Source organism: Zingiber officinale, chromosome 10B (assembly GCF_018446385.1).
Source record: "Zingiber officinale cultivar Zhangliang chromosome 10B, Zo_v1.1, whole genome shotgun sequence".
NCBI lineage: Eukaryota > Viridiplantae > Streptophyta > Magnoliopsida > Zingiberales > Zingiberaceae > Zingiber > Zingiber officinale.
In genome coordinates, this window is record NC_056005.1 from 34,145,709 (window position 1) to 34,172,546 (window position 26,838).

The 26,838-nt window shown below is 38.7% G+C and overlaps 3 protein-coding genes across 6 annotated transcripts; 2 read left to right on the forward strand and 1 right to left on the reverse strand.

Annotated features, from left to right (window-relative positions):
- Positions 1-564: 564 nt before the first annotated feature.
- LOC122028860 (serine/threonine-protein kinase-like protein CCR4) lies at positions 565-7,535 on the forward strand. 3 transcript variants are annotated; one of them, XM_042587794.1, is made up of 2 exons: positions 565-3,142; positions 5,026-5,726. In XM_042587794.1, exons 1-2 carry the CDS (start codon positions 828-830, stop codon positions 5,249-5,251), a joined length of 2,541 nt encoding a protein of 846 aa, XP_042443728.1. In that variant the 5' UTR covers positions 565-827; the 3' UTR covers positions 5,252-5,726. The 3 variants fall into 3 exon arrangements, with proteins under 3 accessions (XP_042443728.1, XP_042443730.1, XP_042443729.1); XM_042587796.1 differs by lacking the exon at positions 5,026-5,726 and having other exon boundaries at positions 566-2,693; positions 2,759-2,927; XM_042587795.1 differs by lacking the exon at positions 5,026-5,726 and adding an exon at positions 7,402-7,535 and having other exon boundaries at positions 570-3,142.
- On the reverse strand, positions 6,844-13,899 carry LOC122028861 (protein trichome berefringence-like 7). 2 transcript variants are annotated; one of them, XM_042587797.1, is made up of 4 exons: positions 10,750-13,897; positions 9,606-9,764; positions 7,389-7,666; positions 6,844-7,180 (listed from the first exon to the last, which is right to left on the reverse strand). In XM_042587797.1, the coding sequence occupies exons 1-4, from the start codon at positions 11,544-11,546 to the stop codon at positions 7,158-7,160; spliced, it is 1,257 nt and encodes a 418-aa protein (XP_042443731.1). In that variant the 5' UTR covers positions 11,547-13,897; the 3' UTR covers positions 6,844-7,157. The 2 variants fall into 2 exon arrangements, with proteins under 2 accessions (XP_042443731.1, XP_042443732.1); XM_042587798.1 differs by lacking the exon at positions 6,844-7,180 and having other exon boundaries at positions 7,400-7,510; positions 7,573-7,666; positions 10,750-13,899.
- Positions 13,900-20,084: 6,185 nt separating this feature from the next.
- On the forward strand, positions 20,085-23,379 carry LOC122029441 (alcohol dehydrogenase 3-like). The gene is made up of 10 exons (XM_042588423.1): positions 20,085-20,381; positions 20,525-20,661; positions 20,772-20,818; positions 21,684-22,009; positions 22,110-22,192; positions 22,284-22,359; positions 22,516-22,577; positions 22,652-22,747; positions 22,827-22,988; positions 23,083-23,379. The coding sequence occupies exons 1-10, from the start codon at positions 20,345-20,347 to the stop codon at positions 23,197-23,199; spliced, it is 1,143 nt and encodes a 380-aa protein (XP_042444357.1). The 5' UTR covers positions 20,085-20,344; the 3' UTR covers positions 23,200-23,379.
- The last annotated feature ends 3,459 nt before the right edge of the window (positions 23,380-26,838 follow it).

Here is a 26,838-nt window from a genome sequence, read left to right on the forward strand (position 1 = left end):
ATGAAATGCTAAGCAATGTTATATTTAATTTCATCTAAAATGGATAAGACAACCACCAAACTTTTTCATAATTTAGGCTATTAAACATCTAAAATAGAACGTGCGAGACTGGAGCCAACCCCGAAACTTTACCCAAGTTGTTGTTTGACGGTGAGAAACCAGTGGAGATCTTTTAGGGTTCTAGTCAATGAAATGGAGTTCCTCTGTCATTCTCTAGCGTTTTTAAAATCAAACTTCAACCCCTGATTGGCTTCTATGACTCCTCGTTTTTAGTAGGAGGCGTACAAAGCGTGAAAGAAAGAAAGAAATGAAGTTCCCCTGTCATTCTCTACCGTTTTTAAAATCATCCCAAACCAATAATGCGTGGTGGTACAAAACCAAAATTATTAATAGATTTGGAAAATAATCAATGCGTGGCGAGAAAATCATTACTATTTTTATATAATAGACGAATCTAATTTTCTAAAGTCGTTTAAAAAAAAAAGAAAAAAAAAGAAAGGCATGATCATCTTCTACATCCAACTCAATCCATTTCGTCGAATTGGACATCAATCAATTATTGGCTCGATGAAAATGGAAAGTTAATTTGGTGAAGTCCCGACTCGGCTCCATCCATCCGCACCAACCGAATAAACCAGAAAAGTTATCCGGTTCATGTGTTCGAGCCGCAATCATGGACGGGTTGAACCGGACATGGTCCAAAATAATAAAATCCGCCGTCGTTCGCCCAGTTCCTCCCTAATTCCAACTACCCTCTCCCCCCTCGCTGTCCAAGTTACGATGAGCTTCTCCGCCGCAACCCAAACCACCGACTCGCCGCCGATGCCATGCTGCCGACTCCGAACCGGACCTGCCTCTTCCTTCTAACCTTCCTCCTCCTCTGCTCCTCCTCCATCCTCGCCTCTCCCTTCTCCACTTTCGCCGTCTCCCAACGGGGCCCTAATTATACGCTCGTCTGCGCCCTCGTCCCCTCCGCCCTACCCCACCGCTACGATCTCAACTGCAACAGCGCTTCCACGCGTGACGTGCTCTGCTACCCCGCCGGCGAGATCCCTTATGCGGCTGTCGCCGCTGGCAATGACTTTCTCTGCGGCCTCACCATCCCGTCCGACAACTCCAACGCCACCATGCGCTGGTGGACCTTTCCCGAGCATGGCTACGAGACCTACGAGAAGCGGATCTACTGGGGTCCGCCCCTCGCGGCCCTCGCATCCGGCGATACCCACGTCTGTGGCCTGACGGACGGAGGGCCGGAATGCTGGCGGTGGGAGGAGATGGTATTCCCTCGCGGGATTAACTTCTCTGACATCGCTGTGGGGCGGAACTTCGTCTGTGGGCGGCTGAGATCCGGCACCATCCGGTGCTTCGGGAGCGACCGGGAGGTCGTCGAGAAGACGCCGGTTGGTAACTTCAGTTTGCTTGCTGCCGGGACCCGGCACGCCTGTGCGGAGTCAGTTGCTGGACAGCTGACTTGCTGGGGCGCCGGGGCGCCGGCGGTGGAGCCGGATCTATCCGGCATCGTGTCCATGGCATTGGGTGAGAACAAGACCTGCGCGCTGTGTTCCAATGGAACGGTTCTGTGCTGGGGGGAGGGCTCACGGCCGCCAGATAGCCTCGCTAGGGAGCGGTTTGTTGGGATCCAGGCGAGGGGCGACGCCATCTGCGGCATTTTGTTGCTCAATTTCTCCGTGGTTTGTTGGGGGAACGAGCTGTTCCTGCAGAACCACACGATCTATACAAGTGTCTTGCCGGGGACGTGTTCTCCGATCTCGAGCTGCGGCAGCTGCGGGGTGCTGCCAGGCTCCGGTAACATGTGTTCATCGGACGAGGGCATCTGCCAATCGTGCCGGCTCCAGCTCAGTTCCAATTCTACGCCGCCATCTCAGCAAAGCGGTGGTGGTCGCACAAGGAAGACACTTTTTGCGGTTCTTGGATCCGGATTCAGTTTGGGATTGTTAGCCTTGATGTGCTTTCTGGCCTCTCGTGCTCTCAGGCTGCGGAACAATGGCGGAGTACTGGGTTCGGTGTGGTTGTACCGGCGGAGCCAGCCATTGGGGTTGCCGGATTTGTCTCTTGACGGTCGGCTTGGTGGCGGGACTGTCGAGGAGTTCTCTCTAGAGTTCCTGTTCATGATCACTGACAATTTTTCGGAGACGCACGAGATCGGCTCTGGAAGCTTCGGCGCGGTCTACCGTGCGACGCTGCCGGACGGACGTGAAGTCGCGATTAAGCGGGCAGACGTTCCGCCGTCCGCGCCGCCGTCCACATCCCGACGACACGAGCAACTCCGAAAATTCGACCGGGAGCAACGGGAGCAAGCATTCTGCTCTGAGCTGGCTGTGCTCTCGCGCATCAACCACAAGAATCTGGTCCGCCTTCTGGGCTTCTGCCGGGAGCGCGGTGAGCGTGTGCTAGTGTACGAGTACATGACCCACGGCACCCTGCACGACAACCTTCACAGGTGTCCCATGGTCCCGTCGTCGCCGCTGAGTTCGTGGACTACGCGGCTTCGCCTGGCGCTCGACGCGGCCCGAGGAATCGAATATCTGCATGCCTACGCGGTGCCGCCCATCATCCACCGGGACATCAAGTCCTCCAACATTCTGCTCGACGAGGAGTGGACGGCCAAGGTCGCGGACTTCGGGTTGTCTCTGACAAGCCCCGAGGACGAAGGAAGCATCGCCGCCGGCACGGTTGGTTACATGGATCCCGAATATTATCGTCTGCGGCGACTGACGGAAAAAAGCGACATTTACAGCTTCGGGGTGGTGCTACTTGAACTGGTCACAGGGTGCAAGGCCATCCACCGGAGCATGGAGGTGGAGGGGGAGGACCAGGAGACGGAGGGCAGCTCCACTCCGCGGAACGTGGTAGAGATGGCCGTGCCGTACATTGAGGCAGACGAAGTGGCGCGAGTTATGGATCGCAGGGTCGCGCCGGCATCACCGGAGGAAGTAGAGGCGGTGGCGTACGTGGGGTACGTGGCATCGGAGTGCGTGCGGCCAGAGGGGCAGGACCGGCCAACCATGGGGGAGGTGGTCGGGGCGCTGGAGAGAGCCTATGCGGCCTGCGCAGGCGCCGCCGCCGCTCGTACGGAAACCACCGCCGGACGCAGGGTCTTGTCGCGCGCGCCAAGTTTCATGTGAGTGATCTGAAGCCCAATTCATATCCATCCAATTCTTTTCTTCATCGTATTTTCTCTCCGTTTCTTAGTTCATATTCTTTTTTCCATGCTTTTTTTTTTGTTTAATTTTTTTTTTTTCCAATGTCTCCTCATTCCACAACTATTTATTTTTGTGTAATGCCCCGAAGGTATTCATTAAAGTTTGCTAATTTCAAAGAACATGAATATCTTCTCTCAAATTGCAATAGCTGTAGGATTGCTATGGTAGCAGTAGGCTCTGAAATAGTTTATGGTCTGGTGTAGTTGTCAATGTGCTGAACGATTAGGTGAGTGACGATGACAGGGTTGGCAAAATGGCTCAATCCTAAATTAGAAGAATTCAACAAATTGTGATAGGAAATTAGGTATGTGAAGACTCAAAATCATCTTTAAATCATAGTTGGTGTATAGTTAATAATGCAAAAGAAGAGGTTGCACACGCCACAACTGACTTGAATTGTTCATCAAGGCATTAGGGAGATTTGCATGTGTGGATGTTTCAAAAGCAACCCTAATAGAGGAAGTCAAACAAGGACACCCAAAGGATCATGGCTGCTTGATCTTGCAGTTTGAATGTCAATGTTATGCTCCTATTAGGTCAACTGAATCATCCTTGTTGATACTCCTCCTCTCATTGTCCCATTCACCATCAATGTGATGTGTCTTCTGCTCTCTACCTGCCTCGACATCTATAATTTAGACCGAGTTGTGTGCCACTGCAACTTCTGTTTTCGGTGGACTGGCCATGATTTGTGGAAATTTTGTTCTCAAGCACTTTTTCTGGAGCAGTTAGTTTTGAGGACTGAGTTTCTGAAATCTCATTCATTTTGGGACGATCAAATTAGTCTATTTTGGAAAAAGCTGATAGAGACACATTTGACTTCCACCATTCAAACACTCATAGAGTCACCAAACTGAAAGAGGATTTGAAAACAAACAGATCTAGTACTAGTGCCCAAACTTCATTAATTGAATCAATAGGAAGGTAACTTGAGTGATGTCAATGTTACTAAGATGGCGGTAAAGATGGTTTGAAGAACAAGCTTAGAGCCGCTTGACTTCATGGAAAGGCATCAGAAATGTGTGCACACAGCGGAACTAAGCTGATTCAGGCCATTTCTTAGCTAGACAGCTTTTAATGCTCGACATAGATGGGGTGCCTGAAATTTTAAGGCAAGGGGTTGATTGCTCTACTTATACCTAATATTGCATCGACACGGTTTCCTTATGTTCAGAGTGATCATAAAACAAGGTTAGCTATGTCGATGAGCCTGAAGGGTTCTTCCACAAATTCAATACAAGGTAGCTCTGTCCGTTGTCTGTTTCTCAGGAAGTGGAGATTTCCAATATTGAAATTTGGGACCGATATGGTCTTGTAATATAGTATCACATATTGCATAACACCCAAAAGAAGAGCACCTCTATGTCCCCAACATATATTTGAGGAGTTGTTTCTTAAAGCGATGTTTTTTTTTAGAGAATTTAACCATTTAGCAAGATTGAGAAGGCAAAATTCTATATGACGAGTCACTTTTCTTTACATATTCCCAAGCCATTTAATAGTTCATCTCATCTGAATTCTTCTCCAACACTTCCATGTGGGAAATAATTCTAAAGGGATTTGATTGCTCTGTTTTTTATTTCCAGTGTCTTTTTATTCTACGTTTTTGTTGTTGTTTAGATAAAAAGACAGAATTTCCGTTGGCTTTTTATTTCACGTTTTTTTTATTGGTGTTGTTTTTATTAAAAAAAAAGACAGAATTTCCACTTTGGCACTGTCTTTTTATTCGACATTTTTTTATTGTTTGCTTAAAAAAATAGAAAAAAAAAATATATGATACCGTACGTGAACGATGCCTCAGGCCGTCCACTGTCATCGGAAGAAAGCTACGTTGGAGAAATTCTTGGCTGAGTATTGATCCCGAGGATTACAATCTTATCTCATCCCGAGGGCAACTTAAAACAAAAAAACAACGAACGAGGAAAGGAGTTGAGATCCTCACAAACCTTTGTCCTTATGTTCTTCCGTGGATTAGACAAGTTAAATTATATTTCAAGAATATAGTGTATATCATGAAGATGTCATAACCGACGAGGAATTATAGGAACACGTTATTTTTAGGACAAAGGATCTCTATTACGAGGAAAGGGGATTAGAAAGAAAATTATCGGGCATAGGTTGATGGAATGAAAGGGATAATACTATAGTAATTATAGTTATTGGTAGGGAACATAATAAATGGAGATTCGATCTCTTGATCCATAAATCAAAAAATAAATTATTTATAATTATGGTTGGATTGTGGTCGTAATTTGATCATAATTAGTTGTGATCTCTTTTTGTATTCATCGTCCCCTAAGTTATAGTTTGGATCTGAATGGGTAGCTGGAGGTCGTCGACAGTGGATAAGTGATTAGGTTGTCAAGTGTCGGTCACATGTTCCGATCCAAATTATAATTTGAGAGGATGATTAATCTAAAGAGAATCATAATTAATTACGATTAAATTATAATTACGATCGTAATTATAAATAATTTATCCATCCGTTTATTTTTTTTTACTAGTGGTTCTGGTCCCTAATAAAGGGGGACTAAATAAAGAATAGCTATTCTTATATTTTACTAATAAATTTTATAATAAATATATGTGAAATAATTTTCATAATTTATTTAAACTAATTTTACTTTTTACTTGCATGTTCCATTTCAATTTGGTCTGTTAATCTGTTTGGCACAATGAATTTAACTAGATTGGCTTATTCGGCTCGACCAACTTAATCAATCCATCCAACTCGAACAGTGTGATTGACTCATTTGGGTCGACCAACCCATTTAGCCAGATTAGCTCACTTAATCCGATCAATTTGTCTAGCTCAATCATGCAATTGATTTATTTAATTGACTAATTCAACAATTAGCATGTCCAACCTTTCTAGACCCACTAGACTACTTTACTCATTTGACCTATCAAAACAAACTGGCCTATTGATTAGTTGATTGATTGACCGATAGGGAATGATCAACTTGTTTAACCTATCTTGCTCAATTGATTGTGGCTCAATGTTCATCGGTTAGATGACTAGCAAAATAGACTTAGGTCATCCAAGCTTGAGAGACCTTACCTTCATATTACATAATCGAGTATGCCTCATTGCGAGGATACACGATATTTTATTCTCACTTGATGATATTTCCTCATTAAATTCTATAAATCTATCACATGGTCACCGACTTGACTACACTATAGGAATATTTTGTAAAAGGTGATTACGTCCTCACAATTCATTCCCAAATTATATAAATGGAGATATATTATAAGATCAATTTATAACTAATTATCAAATTGACTAGTGATGAGAAATATTTCCTGGATAAAAACTTGGTAGAAGGTGATTTTCTGCCCAAATTCATCTCAAAGAAAGATTGAAATGATCTCGTCGTCACTATCCAAACTCATCTGTCTCGAAATGCTCACCTCTCACAGATGACCACCATGACCCTGTGCGCTAAACAAAATGATGAAATAAACTACTAGCCAATAACTTTAAAAAGGTCGATCCAATGATTAGGCTCATTTTCCGCTCATTCTCTGCTAGATAGGACTTGAATTCCCATCAATAAAGTTTGGGAAACAACGGTGGATTCTATATTACCAGCAATCTACCAACATAAAATCTTGAGGGAAAGAAAAAAAACGAAATTGATATCTTCATTTTTCAAAACGTTGATGTGTTAGGTAGATACATTTGCTTGGGTACAGGGATCTAACTCTTTGAGAAAAAAACAAAGAGAGGAGATAAGTTCCTAAACCCTGGGAGTTAATCCGAACTCAACAAACTAAAAGACAACATGCATTTCTAAGGCATGGCTGTGAATTGGCTTCCTCTAACAAGCTCTGACCTCATATTGAGAGTTAATTATGCAGCTCCAGCCAGGTGGAACCAGAAAGAATCTATATAGTTTGTGAAATAGAAAAGTTCGCTATCCTTCCATGTCATCTACCTAATTTTTTCCGCCCTGCACAACAAAGAAAAAAAAGGATAATTAACACAAAAATTTAGTTAGGATGGGTGAAATGTGATTGATTATTTTATGTTGTCTAATGGAATTTCAAGTACCAGGGATTCATTCAAGAGATTACTTGATAGATGATAATGACACACAAGATATACTGAAATCAAACTGGATAATCTGCTTCCATCACAAGGTTTTGGTGAAAACTTACTATTTGCTAGCAGATGAAAGAAGACAAGTTCATTCCAAGCATCAGGGACTCCAGGAAGGCACCAGTGGCTGCAATCAAGAATAGAAGAAGGGTGGCTCCAAGTGCCGATATGTGCATCACTCCTGAAGGCACCCATCAATGTTACGTTGAGGACAGTAACAGGAACTGTCATGTTTCCAACTACCTTAGCTATTATATCAGCAAACTCACTCCTGTCGTCAGATTTAGCCACGGAAAGAGGCTGCTGCGTCACCTCACAGGCCTTTTGGTTTAAACCACTGAAAAAGAAAACCATATCAGTAAATTCGCAAGGGCAATCTACAAGAAGCTTATCATAACCTGACTGAACTAGTCAAAGTACAAGGAAGAAGGCACTTAAAACTCCAGTTTCCTTTAGGCTCAAAATCAGTAGCTAAACCTTAGCATTAATTCGTCATACCAAAAAGGTGGCTATATTTCTAGCTGTGAAAAAATATTACATAACACTTTTAAATTATTTCTAAATAAATGAAATTTATAAAAATTAACTACATGTGCAGATCGGGCGATAGATAGGTAATAAATGCGTGGTGAAACACATTTAACTTAATTGTTTGGCAATTATCCCATTCAAATGACAAGTAAAACCTATATATTAAGGACTTTTTGATTTGTTCATTTGGCATACCCTTGCCAATATGCACAAAGCCAATAGGGTAGGCACGATGAAGACTACTCATTGAATGATTTTCATTGAAACAAGAAAGAAATAAGAAGTTTTTACCCATGTTTTGTTATTCGGGTGTAGAAATAGTTGAAATACAATTGAGAAACTGATCGCCACAGGTAAAAGCACATAATAAAAACTCATCGCAGACAACTCGGCTTTTAGCTTACTTGGGTGTGAAAATTTCCAGCTCAAATCAGTGTGCTAAGATATGGAAGATTGTTGGATAGAAATAAGATGGATGGCTAAACAAAACTACGATGTCCAATACATAATATGAAAGACATCCAGAAAGTATTTTGGTAGCCAAGTTTTAACTAGATCATGGATAAATTTATCCATGAGTTTAGTGAGGAAAAGGAAGACTAATTAAAAAATAGAAGAAAATGGTCACATAAGCAGGGGCAGTATGTGAGATAGGATAGCCTTATTTTCTGCCAACAAGAAGTTCAGTCTGAATCAACTCTCTTAGAAGGGAAACGGCTATCAACACAAATGGATAATGAAGAAATTCATAATAATAATAAAAAAATAAGATTTAACCGACAACCATGACCCTATGTGACTTATGTTCCTTTTTATTTTATTCTTAATGGTGATTATGATAAAAACCAACGAATAAGAAATAGAAATGGGATAGACGGAGACGAAATTTTCCTGTCCATCCCCACTCCAAACAAGATATGGGGGCAACGAGAACAGGTTTTCAGGTCAAATCTCTTCCCATCCTTGCCCCGCCTTGAACCAGAACTGAGTCAGAGTTAAAAAAAGGGAACATAAAATCAAAATATTAACTTTCACATCATTATATGTGGTGCAAGTGGGGCAGAAATGAAGTGAGTTATAAAAAAGCATTACCCCTTCTCTGCTTCATCCACATTTATAGGGCAGTGCAGGTCAATTGTCATTTCTATTATAAAAAGCACTGTAGCAAATACGTCTTAGCCAATGATTTAAAATCATACCGATGTTTTTCTTATCTTTAGCAGGCCCTATAACTCCTTACAACTTTACTCTTCCTTTCTCCTCTCAAGATTGAACTATGATAACAATCAGGAATCATTAATTCCTTTCTTGAAATCACCAAATAAGATGTAATTGGTCAAAATCGCACAACACAAATCCAGTTTAATTTCTTCTATTATTTCTGATAATAGCTTAATCAGCCAACGGGGCTGACAAAAATTGACTGGAATCGAACTAGGTGTGACCCAGAATACTATAGTCAATAAACCTAGGGTGGACCAAGTCATTAACAGAAACTAATAATGTTGGCATTAAGATGTGAGGGCTAAGACGGATTAAGTAGTAATTTTTCAAATGAACATAAACAGAAACCAGATTGAGCAAGTAATTTACATGGTATAAATAACCAAGACACTTGAATTTCATGCCTAATTAGCTTGATTTGGAAATGCATTTGAGAATTGTAATGTACAGCTACCTAGAAATTCAGAATTATTCATGAGGGCATCCCTCCGGTTTGAAATGTATTGAGTTGGAATGAGTACCTCCAATGGGACGGCTCAAAAGTTCGGAAGAAGACATGAGTTCTGTTTGTGTTAACCATTGTCTCAATCCATGTTGCCCAAGTATCTAAGGCTGTTCTGAAAGCAGAATTGATAGACATGCCAAGCTTCAATACTCCTCCATTCTGGAAATAGCAACCCCTGAAAAGTAGACTGTTAGACTTTGTTTGAAGTACAATTTCTAACATAAACTAGGATCCTTTGATGGTGTGCTGCAAATCAGAGCTAACACATGAAATTTTGATCTTTAAATCACTTTAGATAACCAATATTTCAGCATCATGTTTGTTTTGGTGGGAAATACAGGTAGCTTACATTCATGAAACCACATCTAACCACAGCTTCTGGACCAATTACTGAACAATTATAGTTTACAGTTGAAGCATGAAGTGCACAGATCCATCGTATAGTATCCAAAGCCATAAAGTAACGGACTCAAGCAATTTGGACGTGCTGAAGTTAACCAAAAGGTAGATTTTGGAAAGTACAAGTTTATCGTATTACTTTTAGGGAAATTCCTAATTTCCAAGTTCCTGCATTCAGGCCGAATTCATTTAACCATGGAATATACTAATAATGCTATTGAAGTAAAAAGTTCAGGAAATCCATAATACTATGGAAAAAAACAGATGCATAGATGTGCTTTATGGACCAAGAGAAGTAGTTTACAATAAATGAAATTTGTGATTATATTATCTTCATTTTACATCTTTCCATAAACACTATTCAGGTTAAATTTGATGATAAGAGGACCCAACATAATTTAAAGGAGTTATCCGTACAAATGCATTCATCTAAAGTCCACAGCAGTATGTAAAAAAGTAGATACATATGAACATAAAGCTTGTCTTTTGAACATCTATTCTGCAATAAGTCAACATCATAAAAATCTCTAATATAAGATAATGATCAGCGAAATAAAGTAAGGACAAGGAAACAAGTGAAAGATAAGAAGTCAGGACTAGAATTAGAAAGTAGTGCATATTATTCTCTATATAATACTTCCTCTTTCTACAGAGATTCCAGAAAATGGTCACAATAACTAGAGTAGACAGCAAAAAGACTCAAGGACATAATAAAGGTGAATATGGGCAAAATCTGAGAGCCAAATTTATTAATAACTTACACATCAAAGAGTTTAGTTGGTGTCCACCAATGGCCAGAATTGAAGATCAAAACATCTGAATCAATCCACCTATGATTAATATCATCCATCTTGTCTAGCTTGAGTGTCAAGCGAACCCTCCTTGGTCCATGCTTTGGTGCCAAACCCTGCTGTACTAGAAACACCGATCGATAGAATTCCACAGTTAAGTTAAATGTTTGGAACTTAACCCCCAAGAATCGAATTGTTTTTGAGATCTTATTTCCATTTACTTCATAAACAGTGTTGGGATCCTGCACCCCAGTCATAAGTATGCAGACGAGAGACTCCCACTGAGTACGACTCATTGAGTCTCCTACAAAGACGACTCGCTTCCCTCTGAGTCTTTCCAAGATTTCACGTGCATCAAATTTAGGGATGTCGCAATGTCGAGGTTGCCATCTCCATTTAAGATAGTTCATATCCTTTCTCCCATTTGCAAAGCAATTAAACCCCCTTTCAGCAAATGGACATTCTGTGCTATTATAAAGCGGATAATAAGAACCATCAGGAACCCAGCTACCATCAAATACATTACAGACATCAGATTCATCAAAGAAGCCCGAGATCAATCTTCCACGACCGAAGTATCGAAAAGCATAGAGATACAACATACATCCAGCAACCAGTATCACCGAGACCAAACAGAAGATCACAGCCAGATTGCCAAAGGATGGTCCTTGCGCTGCCCACCATTTCCGTTGAGCCAAAACCCTAGGGCTGCTGACACTCCTAGGCGTCAGCCGAGCCGAAACGCTCCTGCTAAAACTCTTGCTCATCGTCGCACTACAGCGGCAACAAAATAAAAAGTACACACCTACCAAAGAATCAACTAGTATTCCAAGAGGATCAAATCGACTTCAAAATAAAGAGATCGACCAGTTGCATCCAGGATCGACCAATCTAATCCCGCCAAGAACACGAAACAATTTTTCACCGTCGCCAAGCTTCCAACCCGATGCCACAAGAACAAAGATTCGATTTTGAGCACAGAAGGACCGATGTCTTCAATATTCCACAAGATTTACGGAGGGAAAAAAAGGATTGAGGCGTGAGAGGAACAGAAATCAGACCCGGTAATCCTCCGGGAGCGCCGCCTCTAGCACTCCATCGCAGTCCTTAGTTCTCGTAAAACGCCCTCTCTAGCGCGAGATCTCTCTTCGGATACGCCGAAAGGGGAGGAATACGGCGAAACGGAGAGGCCGCGCCCTGTGGGAGGTGCTGAAGCCTGAAGGTGGCTGGGGGTGGATTTTAAATAGCTGCCGATCAAGGGTGTTTTAGTTAATTTAAAAACTCTAAAGGGTAAATTGATATATGAGAGCTTTTTTCCTTATTTTTTTGTGTTCATATTTTTCTCTCTCATATTTGATAACGATGATTTAAAAATAATAATAAAAATATCCATATTCGAAATTTTTTCCCCTTTTGTTTTATATATTTATTTTTTTATTTATTTATCTATCCATCTTTCCTTTTCTTATATTCACCGGAGTCTAAATTATACCTAAATAAGAAGAGTGTATTAATTTTTTATATCTTTCTATAATTGTGTACTTTCCACAAGTGCCTTGTCTATGGTTAGATAAATATAATTTATTTTATTTTATTTTATTTCTTTCCCCTATAATTCTTCTTTTCCTTAATTATACGATTCTAATTGTTTATAATTAATATATTTCCCCTAAATATTATTATTCATCGCCATAATTCTATATTCAATATAGGAAGATAGTAGATGGTAAGATATCTTTCATAAATAGATGTTAAGATATTTTTTTTAAAAAAAATCATGTCGAGAGTTTTAATTTAGAATTTTATTAAAATTTGATTCTCCATCAATTTACTGACAAAAATAAATAAATCAGTAGTTTTTTTTAAACAGAGTCGTGACAAAATATAATTCATCCAAAAATAATAATTAATTTAGTCAGATTATATTTAGCATGCTTGATTGAGCCCGATCTTATTTTAGGAGTAGAGTTTTTAATTAAAATATTTTATTTATTTATTTTTTGTCTTTTCCGAATTCAAATATCAGAGTAAATGATGATATATATTTGAATATCTTGATTATTATGATTTAGTTTGATTTAACAAAATGATGGAACTCGATTCCTAACTTCAGAATGTTTCGTTAGTGACTGGATGGATATTCCTTCACAGTGAAATTCATAAAGAATAAAGTTAAAAAATTATTCTATAATATAAATTATTTAAATAATTATTTGGGTAAACTTACTCCGGTACTCAAATTGAGCTGTTTAATAGTATTTGATTCGATCAATTATCCTAAATTACACGACTCAGTGAATATATTATTATATTTAATAATTTAATTTACTTAGAATTTTTTTATATGTATATTTTACCAATTAAATTGAATTTATGGCCCATGTATAAATAACTAGCTATATATTTGAACTCCTATATCGAGTCTCCTAGTCCATCTCATCTATTTAATTCATGCGTCTATATATATCTATACATAGGGTTTTATTATCTTATGAACTTTATATCGTATACTGTGTATACCTGAATATTTTTTAGATTTTAAATTTTTTTTTATACTTAATATTCTAATCCAACTCTTAAATTCTAAAAATAAAATCTTATCAATATAATTGAAAACTTTTAAAAAATAAAAAAAATAAAATAAAATACTGGGTGGCATGGTAGAGTCCGTAGGAACTCATCCATAGGATAATTTTCCTATATATGAATGTTAACCTACATCCATTGATGCATAGCTTATGAGCATTATTCTAATCCAATTTCTAAATTTTAAATCCTAAATATTAAACCCTAAATTCTAAACTCTAAGCTTTAAAAAAAAATTTCACATGGTACTCATCATGGATATATAGTGTCCAACTCCTCTTAGTGACTCTCACATAAATTCACGTGCTTGTACACTCAATCGGGCATAAAATTCAAGTACAATATCAAAATCATATATATATATATATATATATATAAAATGTTTGACTCCTCTCAATGACTCTCACATAGATCAAGATACCAATGCACTCAATTAGGTATAAAAAATTGAGTATCATATCAAAATCATGCCTATATATATACTCATAATTTTTGAGTTAGTGTAAATTATATTTTAGGTTTACTCACACAAAAATATATTAGAAAAACAAATTACTTTTATATATATATATATAAGGGGTGTGATTTAAAGTTATCTCTACTGACTGACTATAATTAATACAACAAATTAATTAATTTAAAAATAAAATAAATAAGTATATGAATTTAAAATATAGAATAAAATTATTTAATATTCAATACATTCTATTCAATGGCAGAGTAAAAATATTATTAAAATTGTATTTTTTTTTTTATTCCTCTTAAAATCAAACTCATTAATCATTATATTATTAATAATTTTTTCAACCAACTCTCATTCAATATAGAGAACTATATAATATACTAAAAGCTCTTCTTCCATAAAGAATTATTATAACAAATTTCATAGTTGGAAATACTTGTTCCATTGTTACTTTAGAAACGGAAAAGTTAAAATATCTAGAGATTTCTCTTATAATGTTTGATAAAGTAGATTTATTATCCTCATTATCTTTTGCATCAAATGTAATATGCATATGAAATCAAAAAACTTTATTGTAATAAAAAAAACACTAACTCCACCATGTATTGAGTTATAAGACTCTTCATCTACTATGTTTTCTAACACAATAATCACATAGTTACATATCAATCATGTAACATATTAAGTCAAAATTAGAACTTCAATTAGTCTTTCTAAGCCATAGTAAATTTCTAATTTGATTATCTTTTCTACCCGTATCACGTTCACCAATAGTTTGTCATATGAACAATTTAAATTCTTTAAACAATATAATGTTGGAGCAATCTAGGTGCCCTAGGTTTTGATGTTTGAGCAAAAGTTTAAGTTAGGTTTATTATTATATTTGATATGCATTGTGAGTGTGCAGGATACAGGTACAATAAAGAAAGTCCAAGTGTAATCTTGGCAGAGGTGAAAAGTCCAAGGATGAGTCTTGGCGATATAAGTCCAAGTATGTAGTCTTGGCAACGTAAGTCCAAGTGTGACTTGGCAATGAATGAAGTCCCGGAGGTGAGGAGCCTCTTGGCAAAGGAAGACCCGACAATAAGGACAAGGCCGAAGGAAGCTCCAGAAAGCAAGACATGAAGGATGGGGAGATATCCGAGGGATGCGAGGCTGATGGAAGAGGCTAGAAGGCTAGGTCTAGGTTGGTCGGGCGAGGACGAGTGCTGAGTGATTGTACTTGGGGTGAAATCTTATACCGTTGGGTAATGGTCAGCTTCACTTAAAGGACCAGTCGACTGGTGCATACGCCAGTTGACTGGTAGCGGAAAAATAGCTTAGTGTTTTCCTCTCGAGCTCTATTTAATAGAGCTCGAGGTGCTTGGGCATGGTTGACAAAATTAGACTTGATTAAAACTTAATTAGTAGTCACCAAAGTGCTCAAGGATCTCTTGTGTCCAAGTGTTCTTGGTTGAAGTTGTGGTGAGGTTTCTCCACCCACAAGGAGCGACTTGAGATAGCCGGAGTTTACTGGGGACTAATGCACCGACGGATTGAGGGATCGTCCAACTTAGGGACAGCCGTGGAGTAGGAGCAAGTTATCTCCGAACCACGTTACATCGACATATATTGGTTTGCATTTCCTTTCTTTGTCTTTAGCTTTCGTATTCGTACGTATTTAGTTTCGTATTATTCCACTGTGCAACTAAAGAATACGTAGGAAGTCATCGATTTGGGTGAGACGCTATTCACCCCCCCCCCCCTTCCCCCTCTAGCGGGCACATCGGTCCCAACATGTAACTTAATATGGGATTTAGGAAATGCGTTAATGAGGTTACAAATGGAATTCAATTTTAAAAAGAATAATCAAATGAATACTTTTTTTTCAAGATTCAAATCGAAATTAATTTATATTTAATTTGATCAAATTATAGTTGAATCAAGTAATAAATTACTCGATCCATTTAAAATAAGAAAAATGATATGCTCAAAGAAAAAATTTCAATAAAAAGTTCAAGGATAGACACATAAATTCATGGGGTCCACAAAAAATGAAATGATGGATCATGAAATTATATATATATTCTTAATCTTTTCTTTGAAATTTTTTCCTTGAGTATATCATTGCTCTTAAAATAAATTAAAATATTTTTTTAAAAATATATATTTTCTTTTCTATTCATCTCTTTCACATAAGTGCAACATGCCACTGTCAATCCTCTTTCACATGTCAGCAACTCAATAGGACACGCCTCTCTCAATTTTTTTTTTTCATTTTTATTTTTTCACTATTTTTTCACCGCATACAAAGGTGCAGCCCTTTCTTTCCCCTCTCCTTCCTAACTCTTATGCTCTGTTTGCTCGGAGGCGTGGATTGAGGGAGGAAAAAATCCTTATGGGGAAGGAAGAGAAAAGAAAAAGAACGGAAGAGAAGAGAAAAGCATCTTTCGGAAGAAAGAGAGAAAGAGAAGGAAACGGTAGGAAGGAGGGCACAATGAACAAATGCTGCAGCTCGCTGCCTCCCAAATGCAGCAAACCTCGAACTCAAAAAATAAAAAAAAAATAGAACAAAGAGATAAGGAAGACCTTGATGGAGTAGAATCGGGTGCACACCATGAGAGTCTCGTCTGGTGGAGCGCGGAGGCTTCGGAGTCTCGTCTGGTGGAGCACGACGACTCCACAAATATCGGCATAATAAAGCATAGTGAGTCGAGAATCCACAAAAAGAGCACTCGCTTTCTGTGTGCAATTTTTGATCTGTGATCTTATTCTTTTAGCAAGATTTGGAGTGAATCAGTCTAACCTTTCTTGTCTCCAAAAAACACAAAGCGGTGGAAGAAGTTGAAGAAATCTCCTAGAGCCACCTCGCAATCTGCCAAGCTCGTGCTACTCGTGCTTGCGAGGTTGAAGAAAGGGAAGAAACGGGGATGGTGGTCTGTTAGCAGACAGAGGTAGCTAATGGAGCTGAGGCAGAGTTGCAGCAAAGGACGGATGGTTTCTTTCCGTCCGATTTTGAGGGGATGAAAAAATGTCTCAAAATGGATCCACGGATGATTTTGTCAACCGTCTGCCCATTATTTTAGAAGAGGTAAACAAGAGAAAGGATGAATAATCCATCTTCTTCTGTGAAGTAAACAGTAAAAAACTTTTCTTATAGAAAACTTTCCTTTCACTCACTCATCCATCCTTCCGAGTAAACAGAGCATTAGTAAAATAAAAAATTTGGTGAAGCAGAAGTCCACTCTAGCCCGAGGACTCCGCAGCCCTTTCTGTTCAGCCTCTCCTCTCCTTTCTAACTCTTAGTAAAATCAAAAAAATTTAGTGGACCTGAAGTCCACCCTAGCCGAAGGACTCCGCGTAATCTAAGAAAGTGTGTAATGAGCTCATGTGCATGCATGTTAGATCGGATGCAATAAACACCTCGCCAGGTTAATTAGCCATTCAGATGATTAGATTTTTAATTACTTAAACTTATCCACTCACACACAAAATGTGGTTTAGTTTTTCCAGTTGTTGACTGGAGTCATCATCTGACAGCTGGCCTATTCCGACAAACCCACAAAGTCGCTGTAAAGATGCTGCGCGATGAATAAGTCAATGGCGGTGGGTAGATTCTGTCGGTTTTCCCGTGATCTATCTCTGTCCTTAAAATGGTGTTTGAAAACACACCCTCTCTAGTTTTGGTTTCGCTCATTAAAAATTATGACAATTAATTTGTAAGTTTGACGGATTGACAACTAAATTGTTTCGTTAGAACTTAGAATGGTAAATTAAATAAGTCAAAAAGTAAAAAGATAATTTATTCATTCTCAAAGGCTAGCCAAGATCTCACGTTTTATTTTATTAATTTAGATATTCAAACTCTCAGATAATAATCTTGAAAATAAATGATCTTTCTATGATTTGCTCATCGAATAAATCCGGAAGTATTATGGTAATTCACTCAATAGCTGCCCTCCACGTCCAAAGATAAATTATTTTGTTTATGAATTAGATTCTTGAGAAAAATAAATATGCATTAAAATTGATCTAACTGTGCTAGCGATCTAATTTATTCCAAATTAATTAATTATTATTATCTTAACTTTAATTAAAGTTATTTCATCTATAATAGTTTTGACTAAATCTAATCTATGTGTAATAATTTTAACTAAAATTATTTCGATAACAATACTAGAATAAAGTTACTTTAAAAAATAAAATAAAATATTTTTTCATTTTTTTAAAAAAATAAGGCATCATTTTGATGATAACTAAAAATAAGCTATCCTTTTAATTTCTATTCAATATAAAAATATAAAATAGAAGAAAAAAAATCTTTCAACTTTAATATTTTTTCCTTTTCTAAAAGAGCTGAAATTTAATTTTAAAAAATTTAAAATTTATTTTAGCTTAGGATTTTCAATAAATAAGTTTAGAAACAATATTTTTAGTTATATACATTTATTCTCTTCCTTTCTTAAATAAGGAAAAAATGATATTAGAAAAAAAAACAGGATATCCCTAATTATTAGAATCATAAAAAACACTTTAAAAAATAAAAAATGTATTTACAATATTTTCATACATTATCCTAACACTCATGGAATAGCTTCACCCATGGGACTCCTCCAACATGACTCGATATATTTTTAAAAGGAATAAATAATGAATACTTTACTCGGAGCCCAATAATATTTTATAAGGAGAAGGTCACACATATAATAAAATATTTTAATATCAGTTGACAAATGATCCCAACTTACTACAATAAACAATGTTTAAAGATGACAACAAATCTAGTTTTGGATCGAAATTTTATATTTTCTATCTTCATTCTTATTTATTATATTTATTCTCATCCCAATTTGTATCTCCATTAAATTTTTATCTTTTATCCCCATCTTTATATTCATCCTTATTTATTATATTTATTCTCATCCCAGTCTCCATCTCCATTAAATTTTTATCTTTTATCCCCATCTTTATATTCATCCTTATTTATTATATTTATTCTCATCCCAGTCTCCATCTCCATTAAACTTTTATCTTTTATCCCCATCTTTTTATTCATCCTCATATTCATACCAATCAGAAGATTGAATATCTTTCATACGAATAATTTACTTCGATCCATCCAACTATCCTCATTAAAAAAATATATATTAGAATTAATATCATATCAAAATATATATTATTTAATCAAATATTCAAATCAGATATGAATATGATTTTACTAGACTCACCTTCATATCCAATTATCTGAATACTTATATCCTATTATCCAATTATTTAATCGAATCTAAAAAAATCTTTCTATATCCTCTTCCATTCGAATCAAATATTAAATCTTCTATGAAATTCGAAGGAAATTATCATTTCTAACACCTAAATAGTCCGGACTAATACAATATTTAGTTACATATCTTGATTTTTTAAAAAATTTAACTTATCAAAACTATTATATATAGAATATTTTTATACATAAAAAGAGTTAGTTATAATTTGTTAAATATTACTTAATTTTTTTTTAAAAAAATAAAATTATTAAGTAGTGATTTAGTAGTCTATATAATAATTATGTAATAATTATTATAATATTATAGTAGTTATTAAATGAATTTATAAATTTAATAGCCACTAAATTGTTGCTGTTATAGGTGTCCGAGTCATTGGTATAATAATTTTAATAACTGTTATAATAGTTTAGTTGTAATTGTTTATTCGGTAAATTACCTAAAAGTTCTCACGTACTAAGTTTAAACAAGACAAAATGACGTATTGAATTTTATTTTGCTTTTGGAATCAATTAATACAGTCAAATCATATTTATTAACAGAGTAATATTACGGATTGTTATAATGCAATAATCGATTTAAAAATTTAATCGATGTTTAAAAAATTACTGTTCTAAAAATAATATTTAAAAATATAAATATAATTAAAAGAATTAAATGAATATATAATATTTAATTTTATATTCTTCTAAATTTGGCAGTCGATTTCAATTACGAATTCTCTAAATTAATCAGTGGATTTAGGTTAAAATGGACTTATGAATTTAAAGAGTTTAAAATGAGATGATGTTTTTATATATTCTAGTTCAAGTTAAATTCCATAATCGATTGTTAAACTATATGAATCGGAAAATGCTGTTTTGACAATTCCTAATTCGAGAAGCCCTTTCATTTTGGCGTTTTCTTATTTAATCATTAGCAAAGAAATCCCGTGTTCTTTCTAGTTTCTGGTTTTCTGGTTTTCTGAGGCGGTTTCTTCGGTGGCCTTTCGCCCACAGACCTTTATCCTTCCGCCATGAGCAAACCATGTTTCGGCTTCAGCGGCGAGGGAGACCTCGACACAGCGTCTGGTTTCATGCATCAGCCGTTGATTTGGGGCCTTAAAAAAAGGATTAGGCCAGAGTGATGTTCTCTTACTTTTCCACTATAAATGCTTGCGAGCATCTCCATCTTCATCTCATCCCAGGAGTGGAAAAAGAAGAAAAGCACTTTATAGTGTTCTTCAAAGGAATAGTGTGAGTTTTCAAGTGTCTGAGAAATGTCGAGCACCGCTGGTCAAGTCATCAAATGCAGAGGTTGGTTTTCTCCCCCTTTCCCCCAACTCCACACAAAATGATGATTTATAGTCAAGATGAATTCCTTTTTTTTAGAATCGAGGAATTGAAATGTGCTTTACTGAGCAAAGATGTTTTTTTTTTTGTTTTTTATTCTTGGCTAGCTGCTGTATCATGGGAGGCAGGGAAACCATTGACGATAGAAGAGGTGGAGGTAGCACCTCCTCAGGCAATGGAAGTCAGAATTAAGATCCTCTTCACTTCACTCTGCCACACTGATGTTTACTTTTGGGAAGCTAAAGTAAGTTTTTTTAATGTTCTATATAGATGTTATTCTGGCATATGAACTATCAATAAAATCTAGTTCTTGGAGATTGTATGTTTAATACTTTTGGTGTTCGTTTTTTATAGGGGCAAAAACCGATGTTTCCTCGGATCTTTGGCCATGAAGCTGCAGGGTACTAAATCTCGGTCCCTTCCTTCCTTGTAGCTACTTTGCTCCTTAGATTTCAGTAATTCATTTTCACAGTCAAAAAACCAAAAAGAAAGAAGAAAAAGTTTTGCTAATCCTCAACTTCTTAATTCCATTTCAACAAGTTTTATGCATGTTAAGTTATTGGAATTGTTTACTTGATCTCTTGATTGCATCATTTTGCTTCCAGCAAGGTAAATTTAGCTTATGTATTCCTAGATCGTAGGGTATTTATGTGCTTGCAACTGTTTCTGCTTTATCGTCACCATAAGCCATGCCATGTGTGTCCCAACTGTTTAGGGGCTTCATGAACTTTCGACTTCACTGTTTCTGCTTTATCATCTTGATCAAATCATGTCATGTTTGTCCCAACTATCTGGGCCTTCATGAACTTCTCGAGTTCACCGTTTCTTTTGTACCAAGCCTATGCCATGTTTGTCCTGACAATTTGGGGCTTCATGAACCTTTCGACTTCCTTCACTGATTCTGCTTTGTCATTATCATCATGCCATGCCATGCTCGTCCCGACTACTCTGGGCTTCATGAACTTTTCGACTTCACTATTTCTGCTTCTTCTTCTTCATCATCATCAAGTCATGCTTTATCCCAACTATCTAGGGTTTTATGAACTTTTCTACTTATTAAAATATGTTGCAAACTTTGAATTACATTAGCATCAAGCATAGGTGTTGCAAACTTTGAATTACATTAGTATCAAGCATAGGTCACTGCGAAAAAATATATGAAGTTCTTAATTGCATTAGCTATGTTTATCTCTTGCTAACGAGAAAGCCTTGAGACTTTAGGGTAGGGTATATCTTCTCATTTGAATTCATAATTTTGTTGATTAGGATTGTAGAGAGTGTTGGAGAAGGTGTGACTGATTTGGCACCAGGAGACCATGTCCTCCCTGTCTTCACTGGAGAATGCAAGGAGTGTGCCCATTGCTTATCCTCAGACAGCAATATGTGCAGTCTCCTAAGGATAAATACCGACAGGGGAGTGATGCTTGCTGATGGTCAATCGCGATTCTCAATCAATGGCCAACCCATTTATCATTTCCTCGGAACATCAACGTTCAGTGAATACACCGTAGTTCACTCAGGTTGCGTTGCAAAGATCAATCCTTTGGCTCCTCTGGACAAAGTTTGTATTCTTAGCTGTGGCTTCTGCACAGGTGAGGTCAATTTCATGTCTAGTTTTCAAAATTCAATGAGTTAAGATAAACCATATGACAAATGTGATTGCTCTTGATGAGTTTTCATCGATTTTTTCAGGTTTCGGCGCAACTGTTAACGTTGCCAAACCACCCAAGGGATCAGCCGTGGCTATTTTCGGGTTGGGTGCTGTGGGCCTCTCAGTGAGTTTCTGTTTATGCAGCTCGAGTTTGATAACATTTAAATTGCTTATACTAAAAATTGACAAATGCCTCTATGCCTTGCTAATGTTAGGCTGCTGAAGGTGCTAGAGTTTCAGGGGCTTCGAGGATAATTGGGGTCGATATCAACCCCAATAGATTTGAAGAAGGTAAAATAGCAAAATTTAGGCTGTTGGAACTTGTTCATCTACATCTTACAAATTTATCATGTAGTTGCTTCTAGAATGTGAATGATCAGGCTATGCTCTTCAACTGCAAAAAAAATGATGTTATTTGACACACTAATGGATTCTTTCCTTGATCAGCCAAGAACTTTGGAGTCAATGAATTTGTGAACCCAAAAGATTATGACAGGCCTGTTCAAGAGGTTTGTATCAAGATCTATTTACTACTACTATTCATACAAATCTAAATAACTCACCTCACATTCTATTCTTTTAGGTGATTGCTGAAATGACCAATGGTGGAGTGGATCGAAGTGTTGAATGCACTGGAAACATTGATGCGATGATATCTGCTTTCGAATGCGTTCACGATGTAATGCTCTGCTTCGAGCCTCGGGTCCCTAAAACTGATACTTGAGACTACCTTAACATTGTTGCTGTTGACATCACAGGGATGGGGTGTTGCTGTGCTGGTTGGGGTGCCTCATAAGGATGCTGTTTTCAAGACTCATCCTGTTAATTTCTTGAACGAGAGAACCCTCAAGGGAACTTTCTATGGCCACTATAAACCAAGAACTGATCTCCCCGGTGTAGTCGAAAAGTACTTGAACAAGGTAGACATACATACTTCAGCTTATTTGTTCACATCCTAATAGTCAATTTATAATATGAATAATTCACAAATATATATAATTCTTAATCCTTCAGGAGATTGAGTTGGAGAAATTTATCACACATGAAGTTAGCTTTTCTGACATCAACAAGGCATTTGACTACATGCTGCAAGGGGCCAGCCTGAGGTGCATCATCCGCATGGTTGATTAAGAGAGGCCTCCTCTCAAGAAACATAACGCATAGATCAGTTGGAATGATCTTTAGAGTTCTCTGAATAAATATGTGATTATTGTTCTATAAAGCTTTTGATTTCTCGTTCTCTTCTTGTGTGGTCGTTGTCATTGTAAAAACTAAAAACCTTTCCTGAATGCAAATTTTACTTTATAATAATTATTTGTCCACTTATTCTGCACTGCAATGGTGATTGTTCTAGCAAGTTTTATGGCAAGTCATTATGAGCATTTGAATACTGCTTACTCTCACAATGGATTGAGATCGGAAGAATGATTTGGATTCGTATATGATCCCATCTAGAAGTGGTTAACCGTGGACCACTAGTGAGCTGGTTGGAAGTTTGACGGGAAGAAAACTTCGAGAAGAGAGCACCGTGGAATGTCAGCAAGTATCAACAAAAGGAAGGAGGGGAAAATTGTCAATAAGCAAGCTAGGGTCCTTGACGATCAAGTCAGGATCAGAGAGAAGAAGAGGAATAGTGGCGTAATAAGAGAAAAATGGTAGAGTCACGTACTTGCGCTAACAGAGAAGAATCCTTTTTATAATGTCTCTTGTAATATCCGCATTAATAAGGTATCATATCATTGTTTTACAACTTGTCTAATCACCATGTTTCAACAGTTTCTTGCAGGCCCATCATAAATATGAGTTGAGTATTATGTATCTGTGAAAGGATATAACCTTCTGATTCTCAGACAAGTTCATTTGTTATATTAATGTCATATTGTATTAATGATGAAATAAGCTTATGGACTAGAAGGTCTATTGGGCCGCCCTTAAGGAAATGGGCCATAGATAGGAGGTCTAGTCCTTCAAGAGGTGTGAATGAGCTATCATAGTATCCAGAAGGGGGGTTGAGCTCCGTGTACAACTACAGGTTGGGAAACTGGGCCTTGAGGGCATGTTTGATCAGCCTTATTCAATTGGGAGATGGAGGGTAGTAGGGTTCTATAGATGTCCGACCGAGCCGGGAAGTTGTGCCCCTAAGGGCCTATCCAATCGACCTTAGTCGATCGAGAGATGGAGGGGAGCAACGCCTCCATAGACATTTGGATGAGCCAAGGAGTTGGGCCCCTAAGGACTTGTCCGATCGGTCTTAACCGATCGGGAGATGGAGGAGAACAGGGCCCTATAGATGTCTGGTCTAGCTGGCCCCTAAGGGTCTGTTCGATCAGCCTTAACCGATCGGGAGATAAAGGGGAGCAAGACCCCGTAGACCTTCGGCCAAGCCGGGGAGCTAGACCCTTAAGGGCCTGTCCGATTAGCCTTAGTCGATCGGGAGATGGAGGGGAGCAGGGCCCCGTAGACGTCCGATCGAGCCGGGGAGCTGGGCCCCTTAGGGCCTATTCCATTGACCTTAGCTGTCAGGAGATGGAGGTCTTTCTAGGCCAACTACTAAGCTCTTGACTTACTTTAGACTTTGACTGCTTCCTACACCGGCTCATTGACCCATGGACCTCACTTTGGGGGCCTTTCCTATTTACTACATCACAAGCCTCCCTTTCAAGTCTAGTCGAAGGAGACCCATGACTGACTGACTAAACCTCTTCAATCTTTAGTTTCCCGATCAACCTTTTAGTCCCGGCTGATGTCATTCTGCTATGCATACTATTTGAAGCTTATCCTTTTCGAAAAGGGGCATGTCAAATGCCATAAATACATAGTAATATGTGGTCATACGCGTGATGACACATCATAGTAATGATTCGTTTATCACATTCATCATAAATATCCTTTCCTATGGTGTCGCCACGTGATCTAACTTTACTTGGTTTTTTAATTCTCAAAGAGACGTTTGGTGTATGTCGAATAGGCTACTAATTAACCATTTCGATTCTTTGATCGAACGACTATGGTAATTAACCCGCCCTTTTTCCCTTGAGATCGAATGGTAATTAACCATTTCGATTCTTTGATCGATTTTTATAACCCTTCAAGTTTATAAGTGATCTTGTCCGAGAGTCGAGTCGACGAACGCTGGGGAGATGACGCTCACGTTGACTGGATGTGGACTGAAGATGACGTGGACCTCCAACGAGCTAAGCCTGTAATCACAAGTCATTAGTGCCGAGCTAGGGAGGGGTTCCCTAGCGATGACCCTCCGACGCTCAAGTCAGTCACCGGCGGCAAGCGAATGAAGTAGAGAAGAGAAAAGAGCAGCAACGCAACTGTAGCTACAGTAGTGAACATACTTCCGATGAAGCTTTGGGACTCCTTATATAGGGCCTCCGGGAGCGCGTGCGCACGCTTGTCGAGGTACGTACGCTTCTCAAAGCTTACCATGAAAGAATATGTCAGTAAAGCATCCCTGACACCATACCTTATCAGCCCAGCATATCTCTGACAAGACAATGGAAACTTCTATAGTACGATCCTCCACTTGACCATGCCGCTGACCACACCGTCTGCCAGTAGCGTGAGTTCCTAGAAGGATATCACCAGCTGCTCCTTTTGTCCGTTACTAGGCCGAGCGGGAGAGCCACTCGGCCAATCTGTCGTCAAGTTGATATCGCGACCGGGCTGAACGGGATGTCCGCTCGGCCAATGGTTTGCTATCTTGGCTCCGTCCTGTTAAGCGAGGGAACCATGCCTACTTGGTCGGGGATGTGCCCGCTGTTTAGCTGAGCGGGGCGGCCGCTCGGCCTCCGTTCCTCCATACTGGAGCCTTTTGAGTGTCGGAAGCTCGGTATCTGGCCGAGCTGTCGTAGTGTTGGGTCGGGTATCCCCCGTGCCGATTTGGTAGATGGGTCACCCAATCGGACGAACTCCCGGGGCGCTGACCACCTTGACCTTCTGTTGGGCGAGCCCCACCTTACCATCGGATCACGTGCCTCCCCCTCAAGTCTAATCGAAGGAGGATGCAAGTCCGACTGACTGGATAAGTAGTCTGGTGACCGATTGACCGATCGGCCAATGGGCTGGTTGCTTCCCGATCGGCCTGCTTGAGACTGATCTTCATGCGCCAATCGACGCCTTAAGCATTTGTACTTGGGAGATTTCTCCCTTAGCATTCCCGGAGGGGCGCGAACCGCATGGACAAGGCTGACGTCACTCAAATCTCCTCGGCTTTCGTGCGAATCAGCTCCATTAAGGTCAAGCGCGCGCCCAAGCCCAATAATGGCCTTCATTAAATGTCATCCTGTAGATGATCGCCATGTGGCGTTACCGCCATCACTGCACGATCGAAGCGACAGGGTTGATGCGACATTCGCTGATTCGAATTCAACGGCAGGATCTGTGCATTGAACTCTGCGACCTGGATCCGACGACCCTGGACGGACGAGCTCGCCTTTATAAAGCATAGGCGCCGCCTTGCCCCCTCCTTGCGTCCTCTTCTCCGATAGCTGTTGGCGTTCTCTTGAGACCAGAGCTCCGACGACTCAATGCTTCTTGGCGGTGATCCCTTTCCCTCGTAAGATTTCCTTTTCCCTTCCGTTCCTCAATCCTTCTCGATTTCCCTTGCTGTCCAGTGGGTTTTCGACACTTCGTTGCTTTTCTGTTCCACGCTGTTTTGCTTGTTGTAACTTTTTCCCCGTCGATCCGGTTCACTAGTTTTTTCGGTGATGGCTGGCTCATCGCAGCCATCCGACCCCGCTCCCGATCTATGGTACAATA

Bases quoted from the DNA above. Each gene is read 5' to 3' on its own strand.
- LOC122028860 (XM_042587794.1), top strand. From the start codon at position 828: ATGCTGCCGACTCCGAACCGGACCTGCCTCTTCCTTCTAACCTTCCTC. The intron at 3,143-5,025 runs GTGAGTGATCTG...ACGATGCCTCAG, and splicing joins TCGCGCGCGCCAAGTTTCAT to GCCGTCCACTGTCATCGGAA.
- LOC122028861 (XM_042587797.1), bottom strand. From the start codon at position 11,546: ATGAGCAAGAGTTTTAGCAGGAGCGTTTCGGCTCGGCTGACGCCTAGG. The intron at 9,765-10,749 runs GTAAGTTATTAA...TCTACTTTTCAG, and splicing joins CCAACTAAACTCTTTGATGT to GGGTTGCTATTTCCAGAATG. The intron at 7,667-9,605 runs GTACTCATTCCA...TTTCTTTTTCAG, and splicing joins TTTGAGCCGTCCCATTGGAG to TGGTTTAAACCAAAAGGCCT.
- LOC122029441 (XM_042588423.1), top strand. From the start codon at position 20,345: ATGTCGAGCACCGCTGGTCAAGTCATCAAATGCAGAG. The intron at 22,578-22,651 runs GTTTGTATCAAG...CTATTCTTTTAG, and splicing joins ATGACAGGCCTGTTCAAGAG to GTGATTGCTGAAATGACCAA. The intron at 22,989-23,082 runs GTAGACATACAT...TTAATCCTTCAG, and splicing joins TCGAAAAGTACTTGAACAAG to GAGATTGAGTTGGAGAAATT.